Source organism: Dromiciops gliroides, chromosome 2 (genome assembly GCF_019393635.1).
Source record: "Dromiciops gliroides isolate mDroGli1 chromosome 2, mDroGli1.pri, whole genome shotgun sequence".
NCBI lineage: Eukaryota > Metazoa > Chordata > Mammalia > Microbiotheria > Microbiotheriidae > Dromiciops > Dromiciops gliroides.
In genome coordinates this window covers 36728142-36754761 of record NC_057862.1, presented here as the reverse complement: position 1 = coordinate 36754761, position 26620 = coordinate 36728142, and the positions used below count along the sequence as shown (strand labels likewise).

The window sequence follows — 26620 nt, the reverse complement described above, 5'->3', positions numbered from 1 at the left end:
CACATAAATATTAGCTATTATTTTTATTATTCTCATCTGTAAAATGGAGTCGGATTAGATGCTTAAGTCTTTTCTGGCCCTAAATCAATGACCTTTTGATCCCTGCTCCAGCCCTCTGATTATGATCTTACATTGTGAACTCCTAGTTGACAGGGACTGTCTTTTTTGCCTTTCTTTGTATCTCAGGGCAGGGGCTTGGCACAGTGCCTGGCACAAAGTAAGCTTAATAAATGTTGATTGATTGAGTGATTGTATGGTTGCCTCAGGGGCTTTGCCAGGAGCTGACTTGAAAGGTGATGATAGCACCCTTAGGTATTCCCTCCCCCGGCCACCAAAAGTCCCCAATCCAGAGTGACTGGGTAATGGAAGCATTCAGGACTCCTGGACTGCCGGTGAAGGCTCTTTTTCCTTTAGGTAGGAATGGCCCAGCAGGGGTAGAGTCTCAGAGCAAGCAGCATTTCTGACATTCCAGGGAGAATAGATGACTCTGGAGCATCCCAGAATCACCCGTCCTGGAAAACTGGCACTTCACCCCACTCTCTTCTTCTCCTTAAGATCTTAGAAGCCATCTCACCCATTTTACAGATGAAGAAACCTTGCCCCATAGTCACACAGGAAATCATCATCAGGGTGGGCAGGGAGGGGGAAGGGGCGTGATTTGAGCCAGCTCTCCCTGACTCCAAGTTCACTTCCTGGTCTACTGTACCATGCCGGCTCTCAGAGGCTGATACCAAGAGAGAGAGAGGAGGGAGATCGGGACCCAGCACTCGGCTTCCCTTCCTTTTCATCTCTGCAGACACATTCATACCCAGAAAGCTTTGGAGAAAACGTAGACGATATACCCAGACCTTTCCCAAGTTTGAGAGGTTTACTTGGCTTTGATTTTCTACCTAGAAGCAACAAGGTTGTAGCTGATATAACTATCTAGAAGAAGCACTCATCGTGCTCCTCCATCTCCCCCCCCACCCCCACCCCCCCACCCCCGAGATAATGAGTGAATGCCGTGTACCTGCTGCCGGCTCTGAAGCTTTCCCCAGCTACTGTGCTTATGGTACTATGATTTTCCCTTCAAATTTTCCTCCCCCCTCCCCTCCTCTCCCCTCCCTCTTCTCTCCTTCTCTTCCCCTCCCCTCCTCTCCCCTCCTCTCCCCTCCCCTCCCCTCCTCTCCTCTCCCCTCCTCTCCCCTCCCCTCCTCTCCTCTCCCCTCCCCTCCCCTCCCCTCCTCTCCTCTCCTCTCCTCTCCTTGTAAGGAGGTAGGAAGGTGAGGGAGAATAAACAAAGGGCACCCCCAAAATGAGAAGAGTATAAAGACTCGAAGGAATCACAGACAAGCAGCTTAGAAAGTTTCATATTGAATTCCTTGTATGCTTTAAAAGATAAGAGACCCTTCATAATAATTTCCTAGTTTCCTATATAATCTCCACTTTCTGTACTACAGTGTATATGGAAAGGATCATTATTATTATAATTATTTGGTATTTGTTAAGCTCAGAATTTTTTTAAATTCAACTTTCCTGAAATTCTTCTCTGTGTAGGTTGAACTAGACCTCTGAGGTCCCTCCCAATGCTACATTCTGAGATTCTGTGAAATCAGCCAGCTCACTACCTCAGTTATGTATGTTGTCCTTGATCAGTAGGAAACAAGCGTTCTGCTGGTGGAAATATTTCAGAATCTCGGAATGTAGGGATCAGGGAGGAAATTAGCGAGGCAGCCCTGTGCAGTTACATGCTAGATTTAAAGTCAGGCCCCTCAGTCCAAACCCAGGCTTTGCTATTTATGACCAAGAGTCTTTGCCAAGTTGCTTTGGCAGGACCTGTGCTTCTTTATCTAAAAAATGAGGGGGGTGGGCTGGATGATTATTTCAGCAGTTATTTAGTCCAACTGATGTTCCTCCCTTCCAAATATTGTTGGTGTTTCCATAAAGGAGTCTTGAAGACCCCAAATATTTCAGACCCCAAAGGAGTGACTTAATCATTAGTGGTAGAATATAGGACCTTTGATAGGTTTCTGATATCTTTCTGGGCAAGTGAAATGAGAGAAGGGACAGGAACAGGTTAAACTAGAGAAGGGAAATGACTGACTCAGGGTCACACAACATAATTTAGGATTGTAGGCTCATAAGTCTAGAGAGAGGCCATCCAGTCCAATCTCCTTCATTTCACAGGTGAGGAAACTGAGGCTCATGGAGCTCTTCCATGATGAAATGGCCTTTATTCCTTATCGAGGCTAACCCCTCTACTTGTTGAAGTCACCCCATTCCATCCTGTCTCCTTAGATTGCCCCCTCTATCATCTTCAAGCTTTCACTTATATTCAATCTCTCCTTATTGGCTCTTTCCTTACTGCCTCCAAACATGCCCATGTCTCTCCTATTCTGAAAACAAAATAAAACAAACAAACAAACAAAAAGCCCCCAAAAAAAGGGTTAACAGAAAAACCTAAGACCCAAGCTCTAATTTAGATCTGAGCTCTAAGAGGGATTCAGACCCCACTTAATGGATAACTTAAGACTTGAGTCTTCATTAATACAAGTCCCATATTAATCAACACCCATAACAAGAATGTAAAGAGGCAAGTCATAGGGACCTTAACTATAACAATGATAAGTTGATAGGGTATGGAAATTCAAATTGGAAACAAATGATAAATGAAAGTATTTTGAAACTAATGGGAATCAAAAGGTGACATGATCAGAAAAGGCTAAATGTGTCCGCAGATTCACTTTATGACATGTAAACCCCCAAAACACACCTCCAGGGAAAAGGTAGCCACCTCAGGGGTTGGCTTAGGACCCCAGGAACTCCAAATTAGGATAGGCCCTCCCCTGTATCTCCCTAAGGTAGAGATTATTATAATGAGACTGATAATCAATTTATCCATACTATAAATATAACTATCTTTTCTTTCACTATTCCAGAGATACCTTTGCACTTTTCTGGTTCTCTCCCTGTGTTCACTCATAGTATTGCATTAAACTTGGGAAACTGAGTCACTGAGTCTTGTAATTCTTTTGGGACAACTCATGATCAATTTGACCCTAATCTCATCCCACATCACCCTCATTCCATGTTCTGTTCCTGCTCATCAGGATCCCATTTCTCTTCTGCCCTTTGTAGCTAAACCCACAAAGGCTGCCTATAATTGGTGCCTCTACTTTCTCTCCTCTTCTTAACCTTATACAATGTGGTTTCTGACCTTATTATTCTATCAGAACTTCTCTAATGATCACTTAGTTGCCAAATCCAGTGGCCTTCTGTCAATCCTCATTCTGCTTGACCTTTCTGTGGCCTTTGACCCTATTGATCACTCTCTCCTTTTTGATGCTCTCTTCTCTCTAGATTTTCAAGGCACCCCTCCCTCTCTCCTGGTTCTCTTCCTACCTCAATGACCGCTCCTCCTCCATTTCCTTTGATGGATCCTCCTTCAGACTGTGCCCTTTAACCGTGGGTGTCCTACAGGGTTCTGTGCTGGTCCTTTTCTCCCTCTATACTATTGTACTTGGTGATCTCATCAGCTCTCAGGGAGTTAATGACCATCTCTATGCTGATGGTTCTCAGCTCTACCATTCCTGCCCCAGTGTCTCTGCTGACCTTCAATCTCACATCTCCAACTGGGTGTCTAGTAGACATTTAAACTCAACATGTACAAAATGGAACTCATTATCTTTCCCCCAAACCTTCCTTCCCCTACCTTCCCTATGACTGTTGAGGGCTACACCATCCCTTCTAGTCCCCCAGGCTTGCAGCCTAAGAGTCCCCCTGTACTCCTCACTATCTCTCACCCCACCAAACCCCATATCCAAGTTGTTGCCGAGGCCTGTTGATTTGACCTTCCCAAAATTTCTCAAATATACTCACTTCTCTCCTCTGACACCACCACCACTCTGATGCTCATGCCTGGTCTATTGCGATAGCCTGCTGCTGGGTCTCACCTGTCTCACCAGTCCACGCACCACTCCGTTACCAAAGGGATTTTCCTAAAGTACAGGTCTGACCGTGTCACCACCCCCACCCCCCAACCCAATAGATTCCAGTGGCTTACAAATTCGAAATGCTCTACTTGGCATTCAAAGCCCATCATACCCTGGGCCCCTCCTACCTCTCCAGTCTTCTTGCACCTTACTTTCCCACAAGCATTCTTTGATCCAGTGACACAGGCCTCCTGGCTCTTCCTTGAACAAGACATTCCAACTCTCCTCTCCAGGCATTTTCTCTGACCATCCCTGTGCCTGGAACACTCTCCCTCCTCTCCCTGACCTCCTTGGCTTCCTTTTAAGTTCCAACTAAAATCTGGTCTTCTACAGGAAGTCTTCCCCAACCCCTCTCAGTTCCAGGTCCTTCCCTCTGCAAATTATTTCCTATTTATCTTGTATATTGCTTGCTCTGTATATATGTGTTTGCTTGTTCTCTCTCTCATAAGATTGTAAACTTTTTGAGGGCAGGGACTGTCTTTTGTCTCTTTTTGTATCCCCAGAATTTAGCACAGTCCCTTGGACATGCTTGGGGCTTAATCAATGTTTATTGATGGATTTACTGAATAAGTGATTTTCTCAAAGTTACCCAGGCATTAAGCATCAGTGATGGGGTTTTTAACCAGCATTCTCTGCCTCCGGAGCCAGGACTCTACAGACCCAAGACTTCCAGTTCAAGGTTCTTTCTACAATGCCACAAACATTTCATCAGACAAGAGGCCTGAGGACAAATAATAGTTAGAAGAGCCGTCTCCTTCCTCCCTGGGATACCCAGCATTGCCACATCTAGGCCAATGGGTACAGAGAAAGACCACATAGAAGCACGCTTTCTTTGCTCTTGACCACTAGGTGGCATCTTCTTTGTTCATCCCACCATACATAATAGATAGCCCGGTCACCTTGCTGGCCTTCCCAAGGCAGGCAATGCCCTTCCTTCTTCAGTAATCTGTGGGCTTTTTAAGGGAGCAGGAACCTTCCTATCTGGTCTCGTGATGCAGAATCATCAGGCACAAATGGACTGAGGAGGATCCAAGTCATTCCTGCCTGATGCCTCCTTCATCCTGGAGTTTGCTAGTAAATTCCAAAGAGCCAGGAAATGGTTCCACCCTCTATCTTCAGACAACTGAACACTTAGACAGAAGGTGTGGGAATTGCCAGGACCTGTTTGTTGTCTGTGCTAGAGGAGAATTTACCGTGACTGTAGATTCATAAAATCTCTCAGTTGGAATGGACCCCATAAGTTACCTACCTGAACAGGAATCCTCTCTACAACTTTCCTGACAAATTGCCATCTTGCCTCTAGGTGAATACTTTCAGTGAGGGGGAACTCATTACCTCCTGAGGAAACTTGTCAATGAATCAAGCATTTAGCAAGCACCTTCTCAGTTCTGCAACAAACACTGGTTCCTGAGAATACAAAGGGGGGGGGGGAGTGAAACCATTTTTGTCCTCAAGGAGCTTACAATCTAACTCATTATGCTCTTATTATTCCAAAATGTGTCCTTATATTGAGCTGAAATCTGCCTCCCTAAAACCTCTCTTCATTTGTCCTCTGGGACCAAGAAGAACAAGCCAAACCCCTTTACCAAACAATCAACAAACATTTATTAAACACCTATTGTGTGCCAGGCACTATGCTAAATGCTGGGGATACAAAAAGAAGGCAAAAGACAATCCCTACCGCGTGATGACCCTTCAAATACTTAAATGAAAGTTATTCTGACTCCCCTAAATCTTTTCTTCTCCAGGCTCATTATACCGGCTTCTTCAACTGACCCTCTGCTCTTCGCTGCCTCACAGAATCCCTGGTTTGCTTTGGAGCCCAGCTCGGGAGACTTCTCCCACCAGCTTATACTTGGAGGAGGTAGCGCTAGGAGACATCTAAGGTCCCTTCCAAACACCACAAGCCCAAGGTGGAGAGCTTGCCTGTCATGTGTGGTGTTGCTCACCAGGTGGCACTCTCACACTGGTTTTAATGATTTCTGCCATTCCTCAGAAAAGGGGCTTTTGTTCTGGGTTTTCCAAAACAAGGGCAGAATTGCAGATGGGATTAGAGAAAGTCTCTGGATATTCAACCTACCTTAAATTCTGCCAATTTATAACTCATGTGTACCATCCCTACCCCAACCCAAGAAGAAGGAGCCATTGCACCTTCACTGGGAATCAGTGCCAAGCTGGGAAAAGAGCCAGGGGTTCCATATTTATGGCTGAAATTAATCTTAAGAAGCAGGGTTTGGTAGCTGGATAATCCTGCTGGATGATCATAAACTCATAGGTAGAAAGCTAGAAGGGGCATCAAAAGCCCCACCTCCCATTTTATAGAGAAAATAAGAACTAGAGAAGTTTAGCGGCTTGCTCAGGGTCACACAGTCAGACAATGTCTTAGACTGGATTTGAACTCAGGTCTTGACTTCAAATTCAGCGCCTTACCCACTCCCCAGTAATATCTCTCATAGTAGAGCAGAGAAAGAAGCAAACTAAGACTTTTTTTTTTTTTTGCTGGACTCAAAAAGTTTCCCTCAAAGGTACCATGGCAAAAAGGTCAGCAATCAAGTGACTTGGGTTGGAGTCTCGACCCCCCTTCTTATTTATGAACCATATGTCACCCTGAGCTTCAGTTCCTCCTTTAGAAAAAAAGGAAAAGATTAGACTTAATGGTCTCCAGGGTCTGTTTCAGCTCTACAGACTGAAGAATCCCATCATCCTCTGCCCTGAGGAGATCCCATCTGGAACACCAGGTACAATTCTGGGGCCACACTTTAGGAAGGATCTTAACAAGGGGGTGAGGATGGGAAACAAGGTGATAAGGAAGCTGGCCATTTGAGATTAGGCTGAAGTCACTTGAGGGTGTTTACCCTGGAGGAAAGAAACCTTGTGATGCTGGAATCAAGTACCCAAGGTCTACTAAGCACAAAGGAATTGGGTTGGCCCCAAAAGGGAGGACTGGAGTCCAGAGTAGCAAAGGGGCAAGATTCTGCTAGAGGTAAGGAAAATGCTCCTTAACAAGGTAAACTATTTCAAAGTGGAATTAACTGCTTCAGGCAGTAGTGAGTTCCCCATCATTGGAGTGTTTCCAATGGAAATGGAGGGGAGGATGCTATAGAAAGGTAGGGGTTGGACAAGAAATTGTCGGAAGCCTCTTCTAACTCTGAGACATAGTGACTCATTGAGTTGCCTAGGTTACAGCCTAGGTAAGGTGGGCTCTCATTGTCCTATGTCTGAAGGGTCACTGGTTGCTGTGAGTTCAGAAGTGCTAAGGGGGAGGGGGTAAATTGGGTACAGAGACTGGGGCAGAAATGTTGGCTCTATTGACTAAAGTGAGAGGCTGGGGAAGAACTCTCCCAAACTTCTGTTCCTTAGATCTCCAGCCCCACTTTGTCCTGGTCAGAGAAAGAGAATGGGACTGGATTCTCATGGAGGCTCATAGACCCTTAGACCTGGAAGGAGGCTTAGTGGTCATCTCCTAGAACAGCTGTCAAAGATTCCCCCTCTCCCACCCCAGGCCATTCCCAAGTGCCCAGAACCGAATTAAAAGGTCATTGAGAAATTTTTAACAAAATTTAAAAAAAAATACAATAGAACATAGATGATGTTAATATGTGTTTTTTTATAAGTCAATATGCAGCTTACAAGGATCTTTGCAGTTTAAATCTGTGACCCTGTGGTCCTCGTCTGGAAAATGAGGAGAGGGGCAGCAGATAGAACACCAGCTCTGGAGTCAGGAGGACCTGTGTTCAAATCTGGCCTCAGATACAAACTAGCTGTATGACCCTGGTCAAATCAGTTAACCCTTATTGCCTCAAAGACAAACAACCTCCCCGGGCCCCAGGTTGAATTAGATTATCCTTTTCCAACTCCCAAAATCCTGTGATCTAATTGAATTGACTCAACTTGAATCAGGTAGCTCCACATGGGCTGTCCTGGTTTCTCATTCAGTATCCGAAAATACTAGCAGCCTGAGCTGCCCTCTCTGGAATCGTCAGGTAAGCATTTTTTGTCCTGACCACTGTATGACATTATTTTCCACTGTGGCAGAGGCTATTTTTCCTATCAAATTGGAAAGCAAATAATGGAACTTCCCCATTGTATTCACAAGGGAAACATTTCAAGGACACAGGAGACCTAAGCTGAAGACTTGGGCCCAGCACAGGGTCCAAGGTGGCTAAGAGGAGTGTTAAAGGTCATATGATAAAGGGGAAAGGGTCCTGCTCTAGGGGCCAAGGCCTCTTGGGGTTGGTCTAGAGCTCTGCAGGCTCTTTCAACCCTAAATTCTACACAGGTGAAGTCTATCAGAGCTTAATTAAGCCCAGCTAGCTTCAGAACTGTGCTGATGCCCAAGCTTGCCTTCATTCCTTCAATACCTACTCTCTTTCCCCACTGATGTCCTCACCTTAACCCTTAAAGAGCCAGGTGGCCTCATGCTCACCCTTTGAAAACCTACTTTCAGGGCTCTGAGCCAAGGGAGGAGTCTGAGTACAAGAGAAGAAGGGGACTTGTCCAGGGTCATGCAGCAAGTTAGTAACAGATCCAGGATTGTTCTGTGCCTCCTGATTCTAAGCCTAGTGTTCTTTCTACTGCCCCATATGTGGCAGGAGCAAGAAGAAATGACTGAGGAAACAAAGGTTCAAGCTTCCAAGAATATGAATTCATTAAGCAATCCATGCCAATTGCCCAACAAAGGAACCTTCCTCATCTTTGGCACTGGATCCTGAATACAAGGGGAGACAGACTTTTACATATTAAAAACAATTAATCAAACAAGGCCAATTAATTAAAAGAAAACAATTAACTAGACTACAACATTAGGTAATCTGAATTCTAATTGGAGGAAAGATTAGGGACTTTCCAAATTGTGAGGGGGAGAACAAACAGGTGCAATTCCCTGAAATCAGAAGAGAGTCCTATCCCCAGCCGTATTCCACAAGTGACTGTAAACAATCAAAAGAACATGGGATGGGGGCAGCTAGATGTCGCAGTGGTTAAAGCACCGGCCCTGGATTCAGGAGTACCTGAGTTCAAATCCGGCCTCAGACACTTGACACTTACTAGCTGTGTGACCCTGGGCAAGTCACTTAACCCCCATTGCCTAAAAAAAAAAAAAAAAAAAAAAGTTAATGCTAAAAGAACATGGGATGGCAAAGAATCAGAAATCGTTGGAATCCCCATCAACTGGGGAATGGCTGAACACGTTGTGTTATATGAATGTAATGGAATACTATTGTGCTGTAAGAAATGATGAGTAGGAGGAGTTCAGAAAAACCTAGAAAGACTTAAGTGGACTGATGCTGAGTGAAGTGAGCAGAACAAGGAGAACATTGTACACAGTAACAGCAACATTGTGTGATGATCAACTGTGATAGACTTAGCTCTTCTCAGCAATACAATGATCCAATTCCAAAGAACTCATGATAGAAAAACATCCATAAAAAAGAACTGTGGATTCTGAATGCTTTCTACTTTTTTGAGATTTTTCCCTTTTGTTCTGATTCTTCTTTCACAGCATGACTAATGTGGAAATATGTTAAGGTGATTATGCATAGATAACCTATATAAGATTGCTTTATGTCTTGGGGAGGAGAGAGGGAAGGGATGGAGGGAGAAAAATTTGGAACTAAATATCTTAGGAAGACAAAGGTTGAAAACTATCTTTACATGGAACTGGAAAATAATAAAATACCTTTATGATAAAAAAAAGAACATGGGAACAATTGATCAGCACGGGGCCAGTTTTTTTTGTTGTGGTGGTGGTGGTTTTTTTTGGGTGAGGCAATTGGGGTTAAGTGACTTGCCCAGGGTCACACAGCTAGTAATTGTCAAGTGTCTGAGGTCACATTTGAACTCGGGTCCTCCTGACTCCAGGGCTTTTGCTCTATCTACTGCAGCTGCCCCAGGGCCAGTTTTCAGATAAGACATAGGGTTTGCTTGAGATGTATAATTATGAGAAAACTTGCGTCAATCTTCAAATCTGACCTGGTTTCTGATCAGCATAATTTAGGTCCTCAGTTAAGGGACTCTAAGCAGCAGTTAGGGGTGGTCCAGCTTCCTGGCACACAGGGCCAGGTTCCAAAAATACAATAAAGTTTTCTCCCAATTCCCACAATCGAATTAAGTTTTCTCACTAGACAAATTGTATTAGACAAATGATTGGATAGAAAGGGCTGGAGTCAGTGGGGTTCACTCAGTTCCCACCACCACTTGCTACTCCAGTCCCCTAAACTCCATCACATGAAAGTGATGGAGAAGGCAAAAAGGGGTTAACAGATAAACTGAGGCTCGAATCTTTATTCATAGTACCTAAAAGGGTTAACAGAAAAACTAATGTTTGTGTTCTTACTGTAATCAAAAGGGTTTGTCCCTATCAACCCTCACCATCAACAGAAACAAGAACTAGGGACCATTAACCATTAATAGCCATTAATATTCCTAGATGACAGGACACCTAGAAACCAGATCTTAAGTAAAGAGATATCATAAACACAGACCCTCTGGGTCTGACAAGTGTAAGCAGGCCTTTAGGAACACGTGCAGAAAGGACCAAATGTGGTCCTTAGGTTCACCTTATGATGTGTAAACCCCAAAAACACACGTCCAAGGAAAAAGGTACCCGCCTCGGAGGTTCTCTCCAGGAAATTCAAATTAGGATAAAAGTCCCTTGTATCTCCTTAAGGAGGAGATTAAGATAATGAGGAGATAACCTACTTTTTCTTACTATAAATACAACCATTTTCCTCTCCCTATTCGAGACACATCTCCTCGGTGTCTCCCTGTGGCCTCACAGTATTTAAATAAAACTTGGGAAACTGAGTCACTGAGTCTTGTAATTCTTTTTTAAAAAAATTTTTTATTCTCATTTTTTTTGTGGGGCAATGAGGGTTAAGTGACTTGTCCAGGGTCACACAGCTAGTAAGTGTCAAGTGTCTGAGGTCAGATTTGAACTCAGGTGCTCCTGAATCCAGGGCCAGTGCTCTAACCATTGTGCCACCTAGCTGCCCCAAGTCTTATAATTCTTTGGGTCACCTCACGATCAGTTTGATCAATTAAACCCACCCCCCACATCAAAAGGAAAGAGAAGAGGGAAAAATTCTTCCTGGTAAGGAACAAAGAGAGAAGAAAGAGGGCCAGCTTTGTATAGTCCTGGGAAAAGAACCAAATTCAAACTCTCTAGGCTGGCAGTGAAGGCCTTCAGAAGCCTAGTTCCACCCTACCTTTCCAGCCTTATTGTGTTTCTCCCCTCTCCATAGTCTCTGCCCCTGGGGGGGGGGGTGCCAAACCGGGCCTCTTCACAGGATCCTAGATTTAAAGCCAACCTTTCATTTTACAGATGAGTAAATGGAGGCTCAGACAAATTAAAGGATTTGCCCAAGATCACATAGCCAGTATCAGAAGTAGGACTTGAACCCAGGTCCTCCCAACTCCAAGCTCTATACTCTATGACTCTGGGTCCTGTTGCCACCCAAGGCTCTCTCCCCCTTCCTTGCTTTTGCGCATGTCATTCCTTATTTCTGAAATTTCCTTCTTCTTTTCCTCCTTTGCCTACTGATGTCTCACCTAGTCCTTAGAGACCTTCCTAAGCCTTGGAACTAGCAAAAAAAATGAAAGGAGATGGACTTTGGGGTTGGGGGGTGAAAAGGAGAAATCCAGGGAAGAAAAGAAATTTCTCATTATTCGAAGTATTCACAGGGAGAGTGGGAAACTCCTTGTTGTGTTATTGAGGGGATTGTGCACGGTCTGTTCAATTTTCCTGGATGCCCCTTCTTCTTAACCTCTGCCTCTTAGGGGCTTGAATCACATCGGGGCTCAGCTCAGGGTCCAGCTCCTAAGACAAACCTTGTCCCTACCCTTCTTGATGTCTTTAGCATTTTCTCCCTCCTCGAATTATATTAGTTTTGTTTATATATTTATGTGTGGAATCTCTCGGTAGAGAGTAAGCTCTCTGAAGGCAAGGACTGTTTCATTTCTGTGTTTGCATCTCTAGCACTGTACCTGGATCACAGTGTCTAATACAAAACAAGTGTGGAATAATGCTTTTTCATTCATTCATTCAATGTTTAATTTTTTGTTTGTTTGTTTTTCAGGGCAATGAGGGTTAAGTGACTTGCCCAGGGTCACACAGCTAGTAAGTGTCAAGTATCTGAGGCCTGATTCGAACTCAAGTCCTCCTGAATCCTGGGCTGGCGCTTTATTCACTTCATTCAATATTGAATGGGTCTCTGGGGCAGCTAGGTGGTGCAGTGGATAGAGCACCGGCCCTGCAGTCAGGAGTGCCTGAGTTCAAATCCGGCCTCAAACACTTAACACTTACTAGCTGTGTGACCCTGAGCAAGTCACTTAACCCCAATTGCCTCACTAAAAAACAAAAACAAAAACAAAAAACAAAAAAACATTGAATGGGTCTGGGGAAGAGGTCACTAAAAATCAAAACACATCTATAAGCTTTACAAAGTCTTCTTTCCAACAATCCTAGGAGGTAGTTAGTAAAGTATTAACATGACCATTTTACAGATGGGGAAACCAAGGCTCAGCATCAAGTAATACAATGCCTTAAATTATAATGCCTGCCACTTAATACATGAATGTTCATCGATGGATGGAGCAGAGAGATGAGTCAGAATCAAGCATCACCTGGGTCACACGGTTCTACTACCCCCTTGCCCTACATCAGGTCATAGTTCACCACTGCAGGGACCAGCACCCTCATCATTTGCATGGTTTCTGGACCCTGGGAGGCCCGGCTGGCTTTCATCCCTCCTGGACTGGGGATATTTCCATTCACATAAAGCCCTTTATTTCCTTATGCAAAAAAAAGGTTAGATTCCAGGTCCATAAAAATGGGCTCTTCTCTTTGTGTCCTGCCTAAGAGGGAGGAGGAAAGGACCCACTTCTAGGAAAGGTTCAAACCTATCCAGGGCTGTATTTGAATACTCCCAGCCCGGTTTTTCCAAGCAGAGAGACTGCTGAAGTCAGGGTCAAAAGACGGTGAGAGCCGCCGTTTCCCAACCAGTCTCAATTCTGTGAATTTCAGGCTGTTCTGGTCATCCAGGATTAAAAGCTTAATTGTTTCCATTTCCTCTCTTGGATGATGACGGTGAGATAACTAGCTCTGATCCAGCACTTTATGATCATCGTCTGCATTTAGACAATTCAATCGTAACACTAGCCACGGTTTAGCAGAAGGATGCCTAGATTTTGAATCAGGGGACTGGGGTCCGAATTCCTGCTCAGCCACTTTCTTACCCTTGAGAACTTGAGCAAATCATTGCTCCTTCCTGGGCCTTTGTTTCTTCATTTGCCAAATGATGGGGTTAGACATGTAAGATCTCTTCTAGCAGTTAGATGGCGAATTGGGTAAGAGTGTGGGGCTTGGGCTCAAGAAGAGTACAAATCCAGCCTCAGACACATACTAGCTGTATGATCCTGGGCAAGTCATTTAACTTCCCTCAGCCTCTTTCCCTCTTCTATAAAAATGAAGATCATATGGGGCAGCTAGGTGGCGCAGCGGATAGAGCACCGGCCCTGGAGTCAGGAGGACCTGAGTTCAAATCCGGCCTCAGACACTTGACACTTACTAGCTGTGTGACCCTGGGCAAGTCACTTAACCCCAATTGCCTCACTAAAAACAAACAAAAATGAAGATCGTAACAATACCTCCCCCCTCCCCCAAGGTTATTATAAGGATCAGGTGAGATAACAGATGTATAGAGCTGTGCAAAGCTTAAAGTACTATATAAATGCTAGCTATTATTATTAATGACGCCAACAACACCACAATTAACAACAACAACAACAATAATCCAATGAGCCCTGGCAACTTGAAACATTTGGCTTCTTCTGCTTACTTAAAACTCCTGTGGGCTTAATTAGGGGACCAAAAAGCTCTTTCTCTCATTCCTCCCTCTCTGGAGTGTTCCAACTCCCATTTCCGGGGCTATAGATTGAATAACACGCTGGACCTGGGGTCAGAAGGACATAGGTTCACCTCTCAGCTCTGATACTTAAAAGGTATATGAATCTCTTCAATTGAGTCTTCTTATCTGTGTAATGGGGACGTTACCTATAGCCTCTGCCTTCCCAGATTGTTGTCATCCCCAATGAGATGTACATCTGACACTCTGCCAGCCTTAAGCCAATCCATGTATGTGATTCCTTATTGTCAGAAATCTCCACCTACATGTCCAACTGACCCCTGGTTCTCATCTTCCCTCAACCAGGTGTCCTCACACTGTGAGGACAGAGCACCAGCTTGCTCATGAGCCAAAGGACCTGAGTTCAAATGCAACCCCTAACATTTCCTACCCATGTGACTTTGGACAAGAAGTCACTTTATCTCTGGGCCTCTGTTTCCTCAACTCTTAAAAAAGAGACATTTGGAGTAGATGACTTTTGAGGGCCCTTCCTGTTGATTTTTCTCCCTTAACTCTCACTCTGCCCTTCCTATCATTTTATTTTGTGCCGTCTATTAGGACGGAGGAGAAGGGGAGGGATGGACAATAGAGGAAAGAAATGAGCATAACGGTGAGGAGCAGGGAGAGGGACTCTTGGGGGTATGCCCTGGAGAGCACTTACACCTTGGAAACTGTCAAACACAACAAATCAGGGTGTGATTTCTCATTTTGCTGATTGTACTGACTTAAGAAAGTGATGGAGAAAAATGTTAATAATAAGAATAAGTTTAAAAGTCTCCTCCCTCCCCATCCCAGAAAGCCAATTGTCAAATATTTACCAACACAGCCTTGCATGGGATCGATAATTGAGGGATAAGTAAGGGAGAGGTGGAAATGAAGGATGAAGGACATGGGGGATGGGGGGTGGGAAGAAAAGCAGGTTTTGCTTCAGTATAAAGAACATTCTAACAATTAGACACCCAAAAGGGTTTATTTCGGGAGGTAGTGAGTGTCACATCTCTGGAAGTGTTCAAGGAAAGTCTTAGGACTATTTGTGAGGAATATTGCTAAGGGAATTTTTGTTTTAGGTAAGGGTTAGACAAGATGACCTCTGAGACCCTTCTGAGTCTAAGATTCTGTGATTTTATAGGAATTTTATAGGAATAATTAGCAAATTCACAAATTGCGGAGGGGGAGTAGAAAGGAGTTGTACTTAGATTATTGAAATGTTTGCATTTCTGTCAAGGCTAGTCATTTTATAAATTAAGGTTTTTCTATTGATTAGCAATACACCACCTAGGTGCCCTAATAGAAGGAAGTTACAGAGGAGAGGAGAATTTATGCTTGATGTCAGGAAAAAAACCCAAACAATCCTAACAATGAGATTGTCAATCAATGAGCATTTTGCAAATTTAATTTTTAAAAAATGAACAAAAATCCATTCCTTCTCTTCACATTCCCCCAATATTGGGAGGGGGGGGTGAAGGAAGTGGCGGTAGGGGTGTGTGTGGAGCAAAACCTTTGTAACAATATACATAATTAAACAAAACAAATTCCCACATTGATCATGTGTAATATGCATATATATATTAAAATAATTAGATATCATGTATAATATAATTGTGCACCAAATCTGTTTCCCCTCTGTCAGGAGGAAGGAATGCTTTCTCATCAGTCCTCTGGAATTTGTGTGAGTCCCTGCTTATCTTTATAATATTGCTGGGGCAGCTAGGTGGCACAGTAGATAGAACACTGACTAACCCTGGAGTCAGGAGGAAGGACCTGGGTTCAAATCTGCTAATACTTATTAGGTATGCTTCCCCTCCACCACCCCCCAATTCATTTTACTTCTCTGTAGGCCTCATCTGTACAATGACAAAAGAAGCTACCTCAGGGGCAGCTAGGTGGCCCAGTGGATAGAGCACCGGCCCTGGAGTCAGGAGGACCTGAGTTCAAATCCGGCCTCAGACACTTAACACTTACTAGCTGTGTGACCCTGGGCAAGTCACTTAACCCCAATTGCCTCACTAAAAAAAAAAAAAGAAGAAGAAGCTATCTCTCTGAAATTACCTAATTCCTCCACCTGATGTGACTTTTCCAGTCTCTGCTGACATCAGAGTAGAAACCAACCAATGGTCTTGGTATCAATAAGGGCTTCTGTTCTCTGCCAGTTAACTGGAAAGGAAATTGGGATTAAGCAAATGAGTTCTCCTCTCGCATATAGAGAGCTTGGTGCCTGAGACGGGAAAATAGAATTGGGCACTCTCTCTCATCCACCGTCCCCTCTTCCGATGTCCCAGGCCACCTGACGACTGGATGGAGGACAGGACGAGCCCTTCAGAGCCAGAAAAGGAGGCAATCCCCATGGATACAGAAGACCAGGCCATGGGCATGCTCAAAGATCTGGCTATCAAATGGTTTATGGAGACACAGGCGCCCCTCATATTGCAGAATGGCACTTTACCGGATTGGTTCCATGGATTCATTACAAGAAAGTAAGCTTGATCCTCCTGGCTACTATGGGAAGTGAGCTTGTTTGGGGGGAGGAGACGGGCTTATATGCCTCTCTGGGTCACAAGGGTGGTGACCAGGCATGGCTTTTGAGTCATTTAACAAAATAAATGTGTAGTTGCCTTATTCATATTATATAATTTTACTCATATTGTACAATATATTATATTATTATTACTAGGTATTATGTTATTATCACTATACAATATGTTATATATAATTTATGATTAGAGGCATTTAGTGACTGAAGGACTGGGCAGGTGGTTTGGGAGAGGTGAGGGGGAGAGTGATGGAATTGTTAGCAGAAGCTCTGGGTTAGAATCCTGGCTCAGCTAATCACTCATCTGCTCTTAAGGAGGTCCCTTCTCTGGGTCTCTGTTTCTTCATCTGCAAGGTGGGTTCGGTGGAAGGCTAGATGATTTCTAAGGGCCTCTGGATCCTACAGATTGCTCCTTGTTTTGCTTAAAACAAGCAGAGATTTGAGGAATATGAGGAAAAGACATTAATATTGATCATCCTCTGGACAAACTGAGGGATGGCAAGAGTGTTGGTGTTTGTGTTTGAAAAGGACTGTGAAAACAGAGAGAGGAGGTAGGGGTTTTCACATAAACCAGCTGCCACAGGGCAGGGCCCCTCTCTGAGCTGCTGCTCCTATCCAAGAGAGGGAGGGAAGAGGGCAAAATTTGGTGTTGAATGATTGGGGTTCAAATAATGGCTTGATCATTTATGAGCTGTGTGATCTTGGGCAAGTCACTTAATCCTCTCTGATCCTCAGTTTCCTCAACTGTAAAATTAGGGAGTTGATCTAGAAACATAATAGGTTCTTAACCTGAGATCTATGAACTTAAAAAATGAGTTAATAGAAGAGTTCCAGGGAACTCATGATAGAAGAGGATCTCCAAATCCAAGAAAAAAAAAAGAAAGAAAGAACTGTGGAGTATAGATGCTGATTGAACCATATTATTTCTTTTGTTTTGGGTGCTGTTGTTTTTTTTTTCTATTTTGAGGTTTTGCATCACTGCTCTGATTTTTTCTCTTGTAACAGGATTAATGCAGAAATAGGATTAATGTTATTATGTGTATATATATATGTGTGTGTATATATCTATATCTATATGTATATGTATAGAGATATATAGACATAACCTATATCAGATTACCTGCTGTCTAGGGGAGGGGGGAGGGAAGGGAGGGAGGGAGAAAAATCTGAAATTGTAAAGCTTGTATAAACAAAAGTTGAGAACTATCTTTACATGTAACGGAAAAAATAAAATACCTTATACATTAAAAAAAAAATGAGTTAATAGGGGCAGCTAGGTGGTGCAGTGAATAGAGCAACAGACCTGGATTCAGGAGGACCCAAGTTCAAATCCAGCCTCAGACACTTAACACCTATTAGCTGTGTGACCCTGGGCAAATCACTTAACCCCAATTGCCTCACCAAAAAAAAAAGTGTTAATAGCTGTATTTCAGAGTAGTTGATTTCCTTTGTCATCCTATATATTTTATTTGATGAATTAAAAACCATTATTTTAGGAAAGGGTTTGTAGATTTTACCGGACTGCTAAAGGGTTCCATGACACAAGTCTGGGGGCCTTTTGGTTCTAGACTGCAATTCTGTGATTTCTCTGGCCTTTTGATGGGTCAAGAACATCCCAACCATCCATGTGAAGTGAATCTCCAGTATGTGGAATTGCCTACTGTAGAAAGGCACTGAATGAATGAACAAACAAAAGAATCAGTTAATCAATTAATACTGTTTATATTATCATAGAGCTAAAGCTAGATGGAACCTCAGATATTATCTAGTCTAACCCCCTCCCCATTTTAGAGAGGAGGAGACTGAAGCTTCAAAGGAGGGTGAGTGACTTGCCCAAAATAGGTAAATGGCAGAAACAGAATTGGAATCTAGGCCTCTGGCACCAAACCTGATGCTCTGTGCACCATACCATTCTATTTGATACAATTTTACAATCTAGAAGATGACCAGAATATTTCATTGTCCATCCAAATGGTTGGCATTATGTAGGCATAGCTGCAAATGCCTTGGATCAAGAAAGATGAGAGCATTGAAGATGGGGGAAGAGGTTGTGTGGGGTCCTCAAAGGAGTTAATATGCAGAAATCCCTTCAGTTTCAATGATTCCATGTCTCCCCACTCAGCCTTTAACTGGAGCATTGGTAACTCAGTGGCATATTAGAACAGGAATCTAAAATCCTCAGCCCATAGGTCTATGACCAACCGTTAAAATGTCAATGTGACTGTTTACAACTCAGAAATTGGTAAATGAAACAAATCAGGGCTTGATTTAAGACTTAAGGAAAGATGGAGAAAATGTTAATAATGCAAATTAAACTTTAAAATGTGTCATGCTTACATTTTAAAGATTTCATTTTGTTTTCTTAAAATTTTTCCCAATTACATGTAAAGATTTTTTTGAGTTCTAAATTTTTCTCCCACCTTCCCCTCCCTGCACCTGAAGTTCGAAAACAATCTGATATAGGTTATACATCACAATCATTGCATTTTAAAAATGTAAACATTTAAAAACATTTACCAGCCCATCCCTGCCTACAGGATCTGAACATACATACGATGCCCTCCTTTGTCCATTTGTAGGGCCAATGTAATCAAATTTTAAAATTTTTGTGAAGAAAAACAAAGAATAAGAAGGTAATGAACCAAATAGATATGGGCTGTAAGATCAAACGAATAAGAAACTGACTTTGAGACCACTGCCTTAAAGAGACTTTGACCTGAATTCAGTCTCTCCATGACTCCCTAAGTTTTACACTGTTCTAAGGCTCCAGGCTGACCTCTCTCCCCACCCCCAACTCCGGCCACCCCTGAAGCCAGCTATAAACTGACCTTGGTCTCTGATCACATAGCAAGCAGACAGATTAACCCTGGCATCACCCATGACCCCAAAGTGCAGTAATAGATCTACCCTCTAATTCTACCACAGTGAAGCCCTAACGTCAGCTAGATGTCTCCCCAGTACATCACTTTGTTCTGTGGCGTGAGAAAACACAGCCCCTTCGTGACCACTGCGGGAGACAGAGCTCAAAGCAGAACTCCAGAAGAGGGGCCTCTATGCAATTCATGGCCAGCATCCCAGAGAGAACTGAGAGTAATTAACAATTCTCTTAAGGTAGCGGGAAATTGTCAATTATTCAACTGGAGTGAGCAGCTCGAGAGGAAACAGGAGTAAAGGGTGTTTTAAAAATCCAGGAAGGCTTGAATAACAAAGGACAATGGTCCCCTAGGAGGTTGGAGGTGAGGCTGGGGAGGAGGTGGTGGTCAGAGCTTGGGGTCCAAAGGCATTTCCTCCCACTAGGCAAGCTGAAGAACTTCTTCGAGACAAACCTGTTGGCTGCTTTCTCATCAGGCTAAGCGACAGAGCCATGGGCTACATTCTTTCCTACAGGTAAGGCCTCACTCAGTGCTATGTCCTTGGCTCTGGGTGGCTAGCTCAGGCTTCCTGGCGAAGTTTCAGGTCACCAAACATGAACCTGTAGAGAGACGCAGACCCTACAAGCCCAGAGAATCAAGGAGCCTGTTTCCTCTTCTCTAAGATGGGATGGAACCAGGAGTTGGCCTAGAATCCCTCACTTCCTTCCAGATTCAGATCCAGTGCCCCACTCCCAATATTTTTGGCTTTGTTTTGTACATAAATATTATTTACTTATCCCCAGCTGAGTTGTCTCTCTCCGGTAGAGCATATGCTAGCTGAGGGCGGGGACTTTTACTTTTGTCCTGGTATCCCCAGCCCTCAGCACAATGCCTGGTACATCCTTGGTGCTTAATCAATGCTTGATGAGTGAATGATTAGAATGAATGCCTGGAGTATTTCTAAGGTTTTCTCTGGTTCTAAATCCTCTGATCTGAGATTCTGTGACTTGCCACTTCAGGGGGTTTAACCGTTGCCGCCACTTTGTGATCAATCAACTTCAGAACCGGAGGTACATCATCTCTGGGGACACCTGCAACCATGCCACACTCACCGCCCTCATTGGCTACTACCAGGGAGCAAAGATAGAGCCCTTTGGGGAGACCCTCACCACTGCCTGTCCTCGGGTAAGCTGAGTCTCACATCCAATGTGCCAAGTGTCCAAGATGACCAGTGTCCTGAGCTGTATACCATGAGGATACAGGGTTGGACAAGGCATAGGTGCTGCCCTCAGGGAGCTTAGAATAATGAGGGAGAGAGGATATGGATATAAGTCACTAGGATAGAGAGAAGAATGAGATAAGCACAAAGGGGAGATGAGGTCTAGCTGGGGCAGGGAAGAGGTGAGGTTGGCCTTGGGGAACAGATGCATCTGAGTTGAAACTTGAAGGAAGGAAGGGATTTCATCTGAGGCAGAAGTGGGGACATCTCTTCCGGAGGAGGGGGGATCTGGAGCCTGACACAGGGGAACATCACGAGCAAGGTTATGGAGGTGGGAAAGCATGAAATGAGAATGGGATATCATCCAGTTTGGCTAGAATGTAGGGCATAAGGGAAGGGAGTGATGGGAAAGATCAAACATACTCACCCTGGACCTACAAGGGGACTGAGTCAGAGGGTGGGGAGCCCACAGCCTAGTCCAGTAGTCCAGGCTTCCCTCCCTCACCTCAGGATTTAGGAGAGGCTGTTACAATAACTCAGTATGTCTATGCAACACCAAAAATCTCTGGAGTGGACTGATGGGAAGTCACGAAATGGAAAGATGTCAGACCTGAGTTCTGATTCTGCAAGTCACCAGTTGGGGGAACCTACACAGGTCACTTGACAGCTCATTAAATCTCAATGTCCTTATCTGTTAAATGGGGAAAATAAGTCTGTCTTATGGGGATGTTTTGAGGATGAAGTAGCATTTCAAAAACAAGCATTTATTAATTTTGGACACAATTTATGCAAAGCCCTTTGCCTCATATGCATACATATGAAAGCTTTTTATCATTATTATTAATTTCTCCTCTGTTATCACACTTTAGTCTAACAGTACTGTAACATTAAAAAGGCTAAGAAAAGGCAGCTAGGTGGCGCAGTGGATAGAGCACCAGCCCTGGATTCAGGAGGACCTGAGTTCAAATGTGGCCTTAGACACTTTACACACTTACTAGCTGTGTGACCCTGGGCAAGTCACTTAACCCCAATTGCCTCAAAAAAAAAAAAAGGCTGAGAAATGTTATCCCCACTGACAGATGTGAAGACCAAAGTCCAGGGAAATCAAGTGACTTGCCTCAGACAAAAAATACTGATAGCTAGTTTTTGAAACGTGCTTTAAGGTTTACAAACCCCTTTACATCTTCTTTTGGATCTCACAACAACCCTGAGAAGTTAATATAGCTGGTAAATATCTGAGGTAGGGTTTGAACTCGGGACTTCCCAACATCACTCCAACACTCTCTCTACTGTGTCACCCAAATGCCATAAAGCTGGTGGGTGACACAACCAAGGTCCTTTGGCTACCAGCATTCTTTTCCCTCTACCTGGGAAGACCTTCCTACTCTTCTTAGAGTCCGTAGCCCAGCTTGGGGCTGGAAAGAGACATACTCAAACATGTTGTCCTTCCCACTTCCACAGCCTGAGGAGGACAGCTTATATGACGCCATCTCCCTGAACCTCATGCTGGTCACCCCACCCCAGTCAACCAGTCCCTCCAAGGAGAAACAAAAATCGGAGGACTCAGAATACCTGAGATCTGCTAAAGACAGGGACCCCAAAGTCAGCCCCACTCCAAAGCCCAAGATTTCCTTTGTCCACTCCAAGAAATCCCTGGAAGAATGTCCTTGGAAGCTCTCAGAAGAGGACAACGATGTAAGTGATCCCTCAAGGAGAGGCAGTGTGGTCAGATGGGCAGAGCCCCAGAATGGGAGTCAGAAGACCAGCCTTTTAGTCATGGCTTGGCCATTTGTCTGCTGTGTGTGATCATGACTTAATTTCTCTGGGCCTCCATTTCCTCTTCTGCATAATGGGGGGAGGTTAGACTAGGTGATCCCTACAATCCTTTTCCACTTCTAAATGCTCAATTGCTATCCACAAGGAAACTGGAGAATCAAATGAAGCCATCGTTTAGAAAGATTATCAGGGGTGGCTAGGTGGTGCAGTGGATAGAGCACTGGCCCTGGATTCAGGAGGACCTGAGTTCAAATCCGGCCTCAGACACTTAACTCACTTACTAGCTGTGTGACCCTGGGCAAGTCACTTAACCCTAATTGCCTCACCCAAAATTTAAAAAAACAACACCATTATTCAGAGAAGGGCTCCCTTCTCCAAGCTTTACCCAGACTGCCAGAGGGGTTCAAGACCCACAAAAAATTAAGAACTCCTGGCCTTGGCTTACCACCTTATTTTACAAAAGGGGAAATTGAGGTTGGGGGCAGAGGGAAGAAATCTCCCCAAGATCTGGTCTATGAATCAACCAATCAGTTAACGAATCCAGCTTATTAAAGTGCCTACTATGCTCCAGGCATGGTGTTTGTTAGGCGATGGGCACACAAAGAGAAAATGCTAGATGATCCCTGCCCTCCAGAAGGTTCCATTCTATTGTTTGAATGGCTATCTCTGAGCTATAATCTGAGATCTGGGGGTTTTAAATGGGGGTTGATGAGGGTTTTAAGTGTGTTTTGCTCTTACCTCTCCCCCCTGCTCAGCTCCTAGAGGAAGCGCCTCCTCTGCCAGAGAGAAGTTCTTCCCTCCTCATGGAATCTTTCAGTGGCCGACGCTCAGGAAACATCGTATATGCAGAGTTGAAGAAAATAAACCACATCCAGCAGAGCCTCAGCATGGAGGCCTCAGACCTTCCCCATCAGACCCCTTCCCCTGGCAGAGAGCACCCAAAACCCAGGGACGCCCCCCTCCTCGCTCCTCCAGAAGCCACCAAGATGCTAGGGATAAAACCAGGTGCCAACAAGAGGTCTCCCGCCATCCCCCATCGCCCTGTGTTGGAGCACAGCTCCCCTGTGCCCATCTCACCCTCTTCGGGAGATCGGGGATCCACGGCAGGCTCCCCACATCATCAGGCTTCTCCCAAGCCTCAGGGCTCCCCTGAATCCCTAGGGAGCAGCCAGGGATCTGCCATCCACACTGATCCTCAGCCGTTCGAAGGCTCAGAGCCCAATAAGTCCAGGGACTCCAGACCTCCGGCCACCTATGAACTCATGCCAAAGGTGAAGAGCTATTCTTTGGAAGATCAGGCCCAGCACTCAGCTAGCCATGACTATGAGCATGTCCCTGCGAGGTTGTCCAAGCCAGCCTTTCTCCCACTCACACCCGCCTACAATCATCAGAAGGGCCCTGGAGGCAGGATGGATGATTCTTATGAAAGGATTCCAGGAAGCCCGGCAGTGCCCTCACCTTCCTTACCAACCAACCCCTATGAGCAGATCCCTATCTTAAAGGTCTCAGAGACCAAACAGTCCCATAAGGTACAGTGTACCCCAGGGGGCCTGGGCACTTATCCCAGTGCTAGTGTTTGAGAGCTCTGGGACCCCGGCCTAGCCATTGCAATTCTCAGAGCCTCCAGGTCCTCGGCTAATAAATGTGCACAATAACGCTTCACTACAGTGAAGGAAGAGCTTTGGAAGATGCTCCCAAATGTGAGTCTTTGTAGTCAGGATCATCGATTTACAGCTAAAAGGGACCTTAACCTAAGCCCCTCATTTACAAATGAGGAAATCGGGGACTGTGAGAGTTTAAGTGACTTAACCTTCTCTCCAAAGCTACACAGGTGGGGTAGGGATGGGCTGAGGTTGGACTATATAATTTCTAAGCTACCTTCCAGCTTTCAGTCTAGGATGAGAAACAAAACTTGAACCCAGATCCTCTAATTACAAACTCTCTCAAGGTAAACTTGCCTCAGTCCTGGCCCTTAGCAAAGCTATGGGTGAGGAAAGGTTTGTCTTTACCCAGCTTCATGCATCTGGTAGTTCACATGACTGATCTTTGGGGGCAGAAAGGGACCCCAGAGAATACTTAGTCTAATCTCCCACCCGGCGTACAATTTTACAGATAGCTTCACCAAGGGGGGCTCGTCCTTCCTCTGCTCGAACAGTTATAGTAATACAAAGCTTGCTCTCTCCTAAGGTAACCCATTCCGATGTCTAATGGTTCTGATGGTTAGAAAATCTTTCCTTTTGCTGAGCCAAAATCTGTTTCCCTGTCATTTCCTCCATCAGTTCTAACTCTGCCTTCTGAGATACCGTAGAATGTCTGAACCCCTCTATCTGCTACTTGACAATTCCTAATGTGAGAATCTAAGGTTGGGCAGTCGGTCATCAAGCACTTATTGAGCACCTACTATGTGCCAGGCACTATGCTAAGTGCTGACAATAACAGGAAAGGCAAAAACATAGATTCTGCCCTCAAGGAGCCCACGGTCTAATGTGAGGCAAACAGCATGCAAATAACTATGCAAAAAGAAGATAGAAACAGGAAAAATAGGAGCTGATCTCGGAGAGAAGGCATAGCAGTGGGGGAGGGGGTGGGGGAGGGAGCCTGGGAAAGGCCTTCTACAGATGACAGGATTCAAGCCGAGTCTCAGGAAGCCAGGAGACTGAGGGACAGAGGGAGGGTGTTCCAGGCATGGGGGACAGCCTGTGTTAAGGCCCAGATTTGAGTTTTTTCTTTACTGCTGACTTGCCACGGGAGCTTATTTCCCCATTTGTAGCGTAAGGGCATCTAATGTGATACACTCCTAACCTGGATGGCTAGCATACAGTTGGCATTTAATAAATCCTCATTGGTTGATTGACTAATTAAGGTCCCTTCCAGCTCTGACCTCCCATGAGTCTCTAAAAACTTGAGGCTTGGCAGTTGTGGTTATCGCTTCCCCCATGCCCTCCTCTCTTCTCCCCACCCCAGGCTCACTCCCTTTTTCCTTTTCTCCCCCTTCCAGGTTGAAAAACATCGAAGGTTCTTCTTCACAGACCGGAAGAACAAGCAGTGACCCCAGGGCCTGCTGCCTGTTTCCACTGCAGAGGCCAGAGGAGAGAAGCCTGGGGTTTGAGGAAGGCTCCCTAGCTAGCCAACAGCTGAACAAAGGGCCCAAGTCCACACTCCAGAGTCCAGCCAGCTGGAAAGCTCTGTTATCCCAGACCCAGCAGGGCTCAGCTTGGACACAAAAACCAAATCCAGGAGGCTAAAAATAAAACCTGAGAGGGAACTAAGCCTGAGGCCTTGGACTTTGTAGAGGCCAGAGATAGAGTATCAGACCGGATGGGCCCTCAGAGGTCACTGAATTCAGCTGCTTCATTTTACAGACAAAGAAACCAAAACCCAGAGAAGGGAAGCAGCTTGCTTGGGATCATGCAGCAAAGCCATGGCACAGTGGGTTTGGAACGCCTGCCTCCTGCCTCCTGCCTCCTAGGTCAGTGATTGCTCCACTGTAATGCTTTCGCTCATTTCTTCCTGATTCCTGTTTCACTGGCAGCCCTACTGTGTGGAGGGGACCCCTAAGGGGAGGAGGAAGGAGGGAATAAACATTTATTAAGTGCTTACTATGTTCCCAGTACTGTGCTAAGCACTTTACAAATATTTTCTCATTTGATAGCAAAGAGATTGTTTTTGGTTTTTTTGGTTTTTGGCAGGGCAATGGGGGTTAAGTGACTTGCCCAGGGTCACACAGCTAGTAAGTGTCAAGTGTCTGAAGCCGAATTTGAACTCAGGTCCTCCTGAATCCAGGGCCAGTGCTTATCCACTGCGCCACCTAGCTGCCCCCAATAGCAAAGAGATTGTAAGAAAAAATGTTTGCCCAATTTTAAAGAAACATTTTATCAATATTCTTTACAATATACAAACACACACATCGCTGTCACTTTTCAATGCCTACTCTCTCCTCAACAGAACTCTCCTTTCTTAATAAAATCTACACTTAAGCAAAACAAATTAATACGTTTCTAAGAATGTATGCTTCATTGGATACCCAGAGCCTACCACCTCTCCAGAAAGAAGCAGGACTATTTTAACCCCAATCTCAATTCTGACTATTGTGTGGGACAATTATGGATTTAAGTCAGATTAAACTCTGAGGATGGAGTATGAAAGATACCTAGCCGCCCCCCCCCACAAAATAGCTAGCCTCTCGCTTTGCCTAAAAGTTAATTGCTTGTCAAATTCTCACTGTCTCCTTTAAGTCTTATTGTTGAGATAATGGACTTGGGACAGTTCTGTAAACTTTGGGGATGGGGTCTGGGAGATATCCAATCCCCCAGTAAGTTTTATTACTTGTCACAGTTCTACCAATTAGCACTATTTACTTTACTTTTGCT

At 44.6% G+C, this 26620-nt stretch overlaps 1 protein-coding gene across 1 annotated transcript; it reads left to right on the top strand.

Annotated features, from left to right (window-relative positions):
* Window positions 1-16168: 16168 nt before the first annotated feature.
* Window positions 16169-25299, top strand: SH2D7 (SH2 domain containing 7). The gene is made up of 6 exons (XM_043981524.1): window positions 16169-16347; window positions 19701-19790; window positions 20275-20440; window positions 21936-22169; window positions 23006-23779; window positions 25249-25299. Exons 1-6 carry the CDS (start codon window positions 16169-16171, stop codon window positions 25297-25299), a joined length of 1494 nt encoding a protein of 497 aa, XP_043837459.1.
* The last annotated feature ends 1321 nt before the right edge of the window (window positions 25300-26620 follow it).

Coding starts and splice junctions, on each gene's coding strand:
- SH2D7 (XM_043981524.1), top strand. CDS start 16,169: ATGGAGGACAGGACGAGCCCTTCAGAGCCAGAAAAGGAGGCAATCCCC. Junction 19,791..20,274: donor GGCTACATTCTTTCCTACAG/GTAAGGCCTCAC, acceptor TTGCCACTTCAG/GGGGTTTAACCGTTGCCGCC. Junction 22,170..23,005: donor TCTCAGAAGAGGACAACGAT/GTAAGTGATCCC, acceptor CCCCCTGCTCAG/CTCCTAGAGGAAGCGCCTCC.